Source organism: Octopus sinensis, unplaced genomic scaffold (genome assembly GCF_006345805.1).
Source record: "Octopus sinensis unplaced genomic scaffold, ASM634580v1 Contig14296, whole genome shotgun sequence".
In the NCBI taxonomy this organism is placed as follows: Eukaryota; Metazoa; Mollusca; class Cephalopoda; order Octopoda; family Octopodidae; genus Octopus; species Octopus sinensis.
The window spans coordinates 30,001-40,562 of record NW_021833224.1 but is presented as its reverse complement, the minus strand read 5'-3'; the positions used below and the strand labels follow the sequence as shown (position 1 = coordinate 40,562).

Below are 10,562 nucleotides of genomic sequence, written 5' to 3'. Positions count from 1 at the left end.
CTCTTAGCCAGGACTGGGCAGCCAACACAATATGATTTATTGGTTCTTGCCCATCTCCACATGTTCTGCAGTTATTTGCTGTTTCTTTTCACTATATGTTTTTGGTAATTTCTTATGGGGAGGCTTTTGTCTGGTGCTGCAATTAAAAATCCTCCAGTCTCTGCTTTGAGTTCTGAGCTTCTCAGCCATTGCTGGGATTTTGTTTTGTCTATTTCTTTTGCGTTTAGTTTAGCCCAGTATTTGCCATGAAGGGGCTTTTCTTGCCATCGTTTTATCATGGTCCGTTGCTGCTCCAGTTTGAGTTTGGATTTCATTTGTTTTAAAGCTTTTGTTGTTTCTTCTTTTTCTTCTTCATAGTTGTTAGGCAGTATGACTTCTTGTTTGTATTTGTCAGTTTCCTTAATGTCTGAAAACAGGTTTTTGTTTTGTTCGTGTTTTGTGGCTATATGTATTAGTTTTCTTTGCTTCAGAAGTAGATATATTTACAGTCATATGGTGGTTAATTTGTAATAGTTTTCTAGCTGTATAAGGCCTCTACCACCTTCTATATGTTGTACATATAGCCTTCCTATGTCAGATTGTGGGTGGTGCATCCTAGAGCCTGCCATCATTTTTCTTGCTTACCTCTCTATTTTGGTTAGTTCATTTAGTGTCCAGTTAAGGATATTGTAGCTGTAACTGGGACGTTTAGAGTGTTGATACTTAATATCTTGTTTCTCGCATTGAGCTCTGTTTTCAGTATTAATCTAACTCCTATATAGTATTCTTTTTTTATTTTCTTCTTCATTTGTGTGTGTTGTATCGTATCTAATTCATTGATTCCTAAATATTTGTATGTCTAACTTTGGTCTAATTCTCTTATTTCATTCGCTTTATCTAGTGTGATGATGCTACTCTTAAGTAGATCCCATCTTTTCAAGGTTGCTTTGGCACATTTTTCTAAGCCAAATTTCATATTTATTTGTTTGGTAAATCCATGTACTGTCTGTAGTAATGATTCCAGGTGTTTATCATTTGTAGTCTACAGTTTTAGGTCATCCATATATAAGAGGTGGCTGATTGTTTTGCCGTAACAGTTGTATCCGCTTTCAGTTCTGTCAGATAAAGGTGTCAGTGTGAAACATATAAGGAGTGGAGAGAGCGTGTCTCCCTGGAATATTCCTCTTCTAATGGGGATGGCTTTGGTTTTTATGAATCCCTCTTTTGTTTGGAGCTGTAGCAAGGTCTGCCATTTATTTATGGAATATGTTATACATTTTATGATTATTAGTGCCACCTTGTTCATGGCTAGTGTTTCTAGGATACATGAGTGGGGAATGCTATCAAACACCTTTCGGTAGTACAACCTGTTATATGGTCGGGTTGTCGGCGATTAAACCGGTAACCCCACAATGGCTTGCTTGGTGAGGTGGGTATTTGCTGGATGCCCTGCGGGACAGAAAATAAGACATGTCAAAGGGCGGAGGAACTACAGCGTAGTCAACGGCCATTCAACAACGTATGTTTGTGGTGGTGCGTGTGGAGTGTTTAAGTTTGTGTGTATGTATTGTAAATATTGCATTTAAAAACTGTGTGCCTATCTGTATGTACTGTATATATTGTATTTCAAGCTGTTTGTGTGCATATTGCATATTGTGTTTTACATTGTATATATTGTATGTCAATTTTATTCTTAATTTTATTTTTTGTTTCTTAAATAAATAGATGAAGGTTGGATAGGGTTCCTCTGCTTACCCAAGTCGTCGCGAAGGTAGTCTATCTAGGAGAAAGTAACTCTGAATTTAAATACTTCACTGCTGTCTTGTAGTTAGCATTTGGCTGAGCAAAGATTCAGAGAAGGACACTCGGATATAAAATCTGCGACTGCAAATGCACCCAATTATGTCGACTTATTATTTGGCTCATGCATTGTAGTTTAGAGAGAGGGAATGGTTGCTGTGCAACACTCTTCCTCATTTTAAAATGTGTCAGGCACAGGTATTGCTGGAGAGGAAAAGAAAATGAACATCTTGTATGTACATGGTTGGCCAAAACTTAAAAAGGCACAACTAAACAATGAAAGTTCATATTGATACTGAAGCAAATGACAAAAAGGGATCTGGAACATTTTGTTTTGTGGTTTTGCCCGGCAGGTGTCCCAGGGCACGGCAACCTGGGTCTGGTCGTCATCTTGCAACTGTGAGTAAATTCAGGTGAAGATGCAAGCCTATGAATATAGGATGTTGGAATGTTCGAATGTTAGACAATGATTGTCTGAAATCTCGTCCGGAGAGGAGATCCGCGCTTGTTGAAAAAGAGTTACAGCGACATGAATGTCGTAGAGTTAGCCGAAACAAAAATTCATGGAAAGTGGGGTTTGGTAGAGAAATCTGCTGTGTATCATTTATTTTGGAGCAGTAGAGAGGAGACCTATAAGAGAGAATCAAGAGTGGGATTTACTATCAAAACCACTTTGGTTTCAAACCTTGTGATAATTCTGATCGTTTGATGTCTTCAAGACCTCCATTAAGAAAAGGTCGCTATGCAACACTCATTAGTGCATATGCTCCAACTATATATTATATAGATCACTTCAGTGCAATCTTCAAAAGCTATTTGAAAGACTATTGCAAAATACATAGCAAACAATGTCGGAGCAGGAATATCACCTTGTTTTACACCATTTTCTAGAGAAATTGGATCTGATAAGGTACCTCCAACATTAGCTCTCACTTTCATATTGTCATGTAATTGTCTAAGCATTCTTACAAATTTTTCAGGGAATCCTAGCTTTTTCAGGATCTCCGAAAGTGCAATTCCATTGATAGAATCAAACGCTTTTCTTAGATCATTGAAAATCAGGTATAAGTCCATATCCTGTTCGATGCACTTCTCTTGCTAAAAATATCATATCCATAGTACTCCTACTATCCCTAAACTCACATTGCGATTCTGGTAGAACCTCATCAGCAATGTGCAGAAACAATCTGTCCAGCAATACCCTACAAAGGGCCTTTCCAGCAACAGCTAACAGACAGATGCCGCGATAATTATCACAGACATCGTTTCCATAGTTGCATCACGCCAATCCGGAGGAACTTCTTCACTATGCCAAACCCTCTGAATCACATCCGTCAACATTGTACAGTGATGATCACCACCATATTTAGATATCTCTGTACCTAGTCCATCCATGCCATGAGCATTTCTATTGTTCAATTTCCTGATTGCTGCTTTTATTTCAACCAGGTTTGGAACTTCTGCTATAAGATGTGTTGTTGGTCTCTCAGATATATTATCAAGAAAAGAGAGGTCAACTTTAGTGGGTCTATTGAGCAAATCGTCAAAATCTTCTTTCCATCTCTCAACAATATCTTTAGGATTTGTTAATAATTCTGTACCATCCTTGCTTCGAAGCGGCGCAACCTTGATGACACTGGTCCAGAAACTTTTTTCGAGAGAGAGAGAGAGAGAGAGAGAGAGAAAGGAGAGAGAGAGAGAGAGAGAAAAGGAGAGAGAGAGTAAAAAAGTTTGGAATTGTTAGCATTTGAAACTTCTTGGATTTCATTGCATCTATCACTCCATCAATTTTCCTGCATCATCCTCAGCTTCGTCTGCACTGTTGCTTTTACTGCCTTGAAGTGTGTAGCCACTGTCCTGTTTGCTGACAGGTCAATATTTTGCAACATGTTAAATGCCTTTTGCTTCTCCTCTAAGATAAAACTAACTTCATCATTATTGTCAAACCAATCTTGGTGTTTTTTTGCAACAAACCCAAGAATGTTACTACAAATCTTGTACACTCTTTCTTTGAATGACTTCCAGCTTCCACCACAGAACAAATTCCATCACAACTCCCATCACAAACTCATTGCGTACTGATGGAGTCTTAAATTTATTGACATCAATCCGATTAGGTAACTTGTCATTATTTGCTCTAACCATAGGCTTGAGAGCAAAATTCACCTTGGCACGCAAAAGCCTATGATCAGTCCAGCACTCTATACCACATATCACTGGTACAATAGCAAAGTCCCTAGTATCTCGTATTCTGGAGAGTATGTAATCTACAAGGTGCCATTTCTTAGAACCAGGGTGCATCCATGTCGTTTTACACTTACTCTTTCGTTGAAACATTGTATTCATGATACACAAATCCATCTCAACAATGATTATAACAATAATAAAATCATTAGTAATAATAGAAATAATTATAACAAAAAGAATATTATTAAATATAAAAATAAGAATAACAGAGAATTTACACATAATATAAGAAACCTTTATAAGGAAAATAATGAGATAGATACTTTATGGTTAATAATCCCTTTCGATATGCAAATAAAAATAACATAGTAAAAACTATTTTCAATTTAACTAATAAACATTTTGCAAAAGGAAAAAAACAAATATTGGGAGATAATTAATAAAAAAACGATATAAACATAAATAATAATAATAATATATAATAATAATAATAATAATAATAATAATAATAAATAATAATAATAATAATAATGATAATGATAATAATAATAATAATAATAATGATGATAATAATAATAATAATAATAATAATAATAATATAATAATAATAATAATATAATAATAATAATAATTGAAATGGCGCGGTTCGTGTTAATAACAACAATAATAAAATAATAATAATAACACTATTAATAATAATAGCAAATAATAATAATAATTTTTTGGCTATTATTATGCACAAATATAGAACTTCAACAGACAATATACATTAATAAAATTTTTCTTAGATATTTTAACAGAGCAAGGGGATGGAAGAAATTCATGCTGTCGCTATTGTAGCAAGAATTGCTAAGAGAACAGACTACAATTTCTAAGAACAGTATGGAACACAATGGTGGTCATATGGTCATAATTTACTTCCAGTTTATCTATCTCTTTATCATCAACTAAAATCTAAGACTAGAAGACTGTGTACATCTCTTATGATAAAAGGCAGATTTTCTCTGTCTGTTCCCATGCTTCTTTTTAGTACAATTCTACGATATAGAATTTCTTCAATTGGAATTTACCTATGATTTTTCCAAGTAGATTCGATTGGGTCATGGCATGTAAAGTTTTTTTCAATTTGACCCCCAATTAAGTAAAAATTCAAGAAAACTCAATATTTTACGATTTGCCTCTCTCATTTCAAGTGGTTTACTGTTGCTATTACCACCACACTTTCTCCTACTTTCTCTTTGCAGGTGTGAAACTATTAAAGTGAAACTATTATATAATAGGGATGAGCCATTAATAGTGGTCATCGTTTTTGCTAGAGGAAGATATGCTATGGTATTATGTTACACCACTGGTTTTCAATTCATATTAATCAAATTAATATTCAATTTTTCACCCTTATTATGTGTGTGTGTGTATTAGCAATTCGTATAATATTGCATCAATGACTTGAACTTGAATAAGTGGTTTCACATAAATGGGGATAAATTAAAAAGGTTTGTTGTTATTATTACTGTTTAACTATTGTAATCACGTTTGTTGGTTCCTCGTCAGGGAAACGTTGTTGTGTTGCATTTGTTAAATAATTGTAAACCGTAACCCTCCCCCTTTCGGAGAAGGAGCTTTGGTTATTGTTTAAAAATTGAATTGTGTCCCTGTTTGGGGAAATTGACAATATTTTCACCGTCTTTACGGAAGGATTTTTGTTTAAATGCCTTCGATAGAAGAAAGTCCAATAATGAATTTCGCTGCAGCCGTACACTTCTATACAAGAGGGAGGACAAGATCCAATTGATCGAAATTACAAGAGACGGGCCTACAATTCCAGTCTGTTATATATTTTGAGTATTGTTATCACTAGCGATATCAAGATATAACTTAGTATTTTGTATTTTATGTGTAGATGTATATATATAGATGTACATGTAATATGTACACACATATATATACATATATATACATGGATAATATATCTACCCATACACACATACGCACACACACACACATACATAGGGGCAGGTGTGGCTGTGTGGTAACAAACTACGTTCCAAACACATGGTCCTGGGTTCAGTCCCACTGTGTGGTGACTTGGCATGTGTCTTCTGCTGTAGCTTCAGAACAACAAAAGCCTTCTCAGTGGATATTATACATATATACAACCTACGACACTCAAGCGCTTTCAAAGTACATTGTTGAAAATGAGCCTAAATTACTTCCGGACCAGCTGCAGGCCTACAGAACTATTCTTAACAGTGTACGCCAACGCGAAGGACGAATCTTCTTCCTCGATGCTCCTGGAGGGACAGGAAAAGCATTTATTACAAAGCTTCTCCTTGCAGAATTTAGGTAGCATCAGGACATTGCAGTAGCTGTAGCCTCCTCTGGCATTGCAGCTACTTTGTTACCCGGTGACAGGGCAGCACACTCAACTTTTAAACTCCCTCTCAATTTAGCAGCATCCGAAATGCCTTCATGCAACATCAACAAAAGCTCAGATCAGGGACAAATACTTAAAATGTGTTATGTAATTGTCTGGGATGAGTGCACTATGGCTCACAAGGGAGCTTTGAAAGCATTAGATAGAGCCCTGAAAGACATCCGAGACTGTCAGGCTCCAATGGGAGGTGTAACGCTTCTGTTGTCAGGTGATTTCAGGCAAACTCTTCCTGTCATTCCGAAAGGCACTAAAGCTGATGAAGTTCAAGCATGCCTAAAGTCCTCTACCCTGTGGCATCATATTACAATCTTTAGTCTCACCACTAACATGAGAGCTCAGCTACACGGCGACAAAATGTCCACAAAGTTTGCACAGAACATTTTGACACTTGGTGAAGGCAAGATGCCTCTCGATGCTGCAGAACAAATGGAAGTGTGGTCATTTTTCTCTGTTGTTAATTCTGTAGATGACCTCAAAAACAAAGTCTTTCCCAACTTCACACAAAACTACCAAAATCACAATTGGCTGTGTGAAAGAGCAATATTAGCTCCAAAAAACGTCGCTGTTAAAAAAATTAATCAACAGCTAATGCATTCTCTTCCCGGCACTATACACACTTACAAGTCTGTTGATACAATTCCAGATATAAATGAAGTTGTGAACTATCCTCCTGAATTTCTCAATTCACTGGAGCCCTCCTCGACTACCTCCACACATATTACCACTTAAAGTTGGAACTCCTGTAATGCTACTCCGCAATCTGGAACCACCAAGATTTTGAAATGGAACACGACTGGTGATAAAGAAAATGATATTACACGTCATCGAGGCGATCATTCTTTCTGGATGTGGAAAAGGTGATGACGCCTTTATTACAAGATTTCCTCTTACCCCATCAGGAGCAGAAATTCCATTTACATTCAGAAGACTGCAATTCCCCCTTCGTGTCAGCTTTGCCATGTCCATTAACAAATCTCAGTTTCAAACCCTCTCTGTAGCTGGTCTTCTCTTGGAAGAGCCCTGCTTCTCGCATAGGCAACTGTATGTTGGCAGCTCAAGAGTAGGAACCAAAAGAAACCTTTTTGTATATGCTCCACAAGGAAAAACAAGGAACATTGTTTACAACGAGGTGTTATAATCTCAACAGCCAGGAGGTATATACATGATCCCCTTTTTTTTAACAAACTTCATGTACTTTCATGTATTTATATTAATATACATATATTGTGTGTGTGTGTGTGTGTGTGTATATATCCATATATATATATATATAACAGAAAAGTCTAATTCTTCTATTGAATGTAACCGGGCAACGCCGGGTATCTCTGCTAGTTTAGGATAAAGAGCAAAAGTGAGTTCATGGCTAGCTACTGGTCATAGATATTATCACAGGTACCCCTTTACCCTCAAGAAAAAAGAAACAAAACTTTAGAAAGAGTCAATTAGATAGAAGTAGCTGTCTATAAAAGAGGTAGGGTAGGGGTGACATTAAAATGCTATAATGAGATTGAGGAAAACATTAGAGGTTCAATGGGAGAACGTTTATAAACAATATTGTTATGTTATATGAAAATAAAATAAAGTTTAAAAAATTCACGAATGTGATATCATAGCTAAATTAGCTAAAAGTGTATATAGATCAATTTAAATATTAAAAGAAGATTACTATTATGTAGAATTAATTTAATACCTCTTCTTTACTTAATTAATTAATTATTTTGTGGTCTCTATAAAGACCTCTCAAGCCACTTACATAAACACACCACCATCGGTTGTCAAGGAAATCTAGGGGGACAAACACAGACACACAAACACACACACACACACATACATATATATATATATACATATATACGACAGGCTTCTTTCAGTTTCCGTCTGCCAAATCCACTCACAAGGCATTGGTCGGCCCGGGGCTATAGCAGAAGACACTTGCGCAGTGGGACTGAACCCGAACCATGTGGTTGGTTAGCAAGCTACTTACCACACAGCCACTCCTGCGCCTATATATATAAATTTATAAGTATAAATTAATAATTTAAACATTTTTTAATTTTTAACTTTTATTTAAATAATTTAAATTTTGTATATTATATTAATTAAATTTATTTCTGTTTTGGTTTATGATTTTCACTGTTTGATTTGCCTAATAGTGGTTTTATCTCTAATTTAATATATATATATATACATGCACACACATACACACACACGCACACACACCCACATATATACAGACACGCACACACACACACACATATATATACTTGTATAAAAGAATATAGTATAATATTTGGCATAAATATAAGTAACCGAAAATATCAGTTTAAGAACATGAAAAATAACAATTTAAGAACCATATTGAGTTACATCTTAAGGTATTCATATCGAAGTGGTTTTATAAGTTGTAAGATAACAAGTGTTATTATATGTATCCATTTAAACTATATTTAGTTAGAAATAGTGTTTTAACAAGGAGTGAATCAAGATTAACCAGTTGAACTGAACACAGTATATTATGTCAGACTACAGAATATAGTAAGAAGGGTGGAGTTTACATAATTTGAATGAGAATAAAAACAGAAAAGAACAGTGTGTTGGTTAATGATTGATGTGAATCAGAGCATAAATACAGCAACGAAATCCCAACACTGAGGTAAAAAGAAATACTCTTGTGACTGCCTGAGCCCCAATACAAACGTGACTATATTAAGGAAAAGAAAATCTGTGAACGTTCCTTTCATATCCCTTCAACACGGGAGACACACTGCTGCAGTGACTCTTCTCTACAAAATGTATAGACGCAACAGCTCATAAGAACTATAAGTAATGCTTTTGCCACAATATAAAAGCGACCATTTGGTAAGACCAGTGCATTCCTACCTTCGTATAACCATCCAACGCCTGATAACAACACCCATAGGTTTTGAACGGGAGAGTTCTTCCCTCACCTGTCAGAGTTTGGAAAGAGGAGACAATCTCTCTTTTACTCTTTTTACTCTTTTACTTGTTTCAGTCATTTGACTGCGGCCATGCTGGAGCACCGCCTTTAATCGAGCAACTCGACCTCGGGACTTATTCTTTTGTAAGCCCAGTACTTATTCTATCGGTCTGTTTTGCCGAACCGCTAAGTAACTGGGACATAAACACACCAGCATCGGTTGTCAAGCAAATCTAGGGGGACAAACACAGACACACAAACACACACACACGCATATATATACATATATACGACGGGCTTCTTTCAGTTTCCATCTCCCAAATCCACTCACAAGGCTATAGTAGAAGACACTTGCCCAAGGTGCCACGCAGTGGGACTGAACCCAGAACCATGTGGTTGGTAAAAATGCTACTTACCACAGAGCCACTCCTGCGCCTCTGGAAATTTTAACTTCGAGTGCTTTCTGTCTTCCATTTTCAAAATTCAGTGGTGCTTCAATAATAGCTCAATAGAGCAGGGTAGCTGAACTGTGGCCCTCGAGCTGAATACACCTCATTAACATGTGACTCTTTTACCGTGAAAACTTACAGCTCTTGGAAATGTGTTGGCTGGGCTCAGTATTTTCTATCACATATATCATTAAAGTTAAAGAAATAAAACATTCAAGCTTCATAATTACTTATTCGGTTGGTGTGGAAATAATGCATATACATACATACAAACAACATGCATACATACATGCATAAATACATACATACATACATACATACGCACATATATATAATACATACATACACACATATATACACACATATATTATATATTATGTATATATATATATATATATATATATATATATATATAATATATATATATATAATATATATATATATATGTATATATTTAGATTTAGATATAGATATTGATATATATACACATACATATATGTATATATGTGTATATGTTATATATATGTATGTATGTATACGAAAATCACAACAATTGTTTAATCTTCCAGATGCACTGCTCCCTTGTGGGCGTGGAACGATGCATTGACACCACACCAGATGCAACGCTCAGTGCAAAGAAGACTCCTCAATTGGGATAATAAGGTTTTAAGTTGGGAGCTTTACATTTGAGTTTCGTTACGTTGAGATAGTTTAACAGTTAGTCAGATACACGGACAAACAGCCGCGCACATTCATACGTTTAAATCAATGCAAA

General features: G+C 35.7%; 1 protein-coding gene across 1 annotated transcript; it reads right to left on the bottom strand.

Annotated features, from left to right (window-relative positions):
* Positions 1–2,165: 2,165 nt before the first annotated feature.
* Positions 2,166–2,853, bottom strand: LOC115230065. The gene is made up of 2 exons (XM_029800299.1): positions 2,618–2,853; positions 2,166–2,409 (listed from the first exon to the last, which is right to left on the bottom strand). The coding sequence occupies exons 1-2, from the start codon at positions 2,851–2,853 to the stop codon at positions 2,166–2,168; spliced, it is 480 nt and encodes a 159-aa protein (XP_029656159.1).
* Between the last annotated feature and the right edge of the window lie 7,709 nt (positions 2,854–10,562).

Coding starts and splice junctions, on each gene's coding strand:
- LOC115230065 (XM_029800299.1), bottom strand. CDS start 2,853: ATGGACTTATACCTGATTTTCAATGATCTAAGAAAAGCGTTTGATTCT. Junction 2,410..2,617: donor GCTCCGACATTGTTTGCTAT/GTATTTTGCAAT, acceptor TCTCTCTTATAG/GTCTCCTCTCTACTGCTCCA.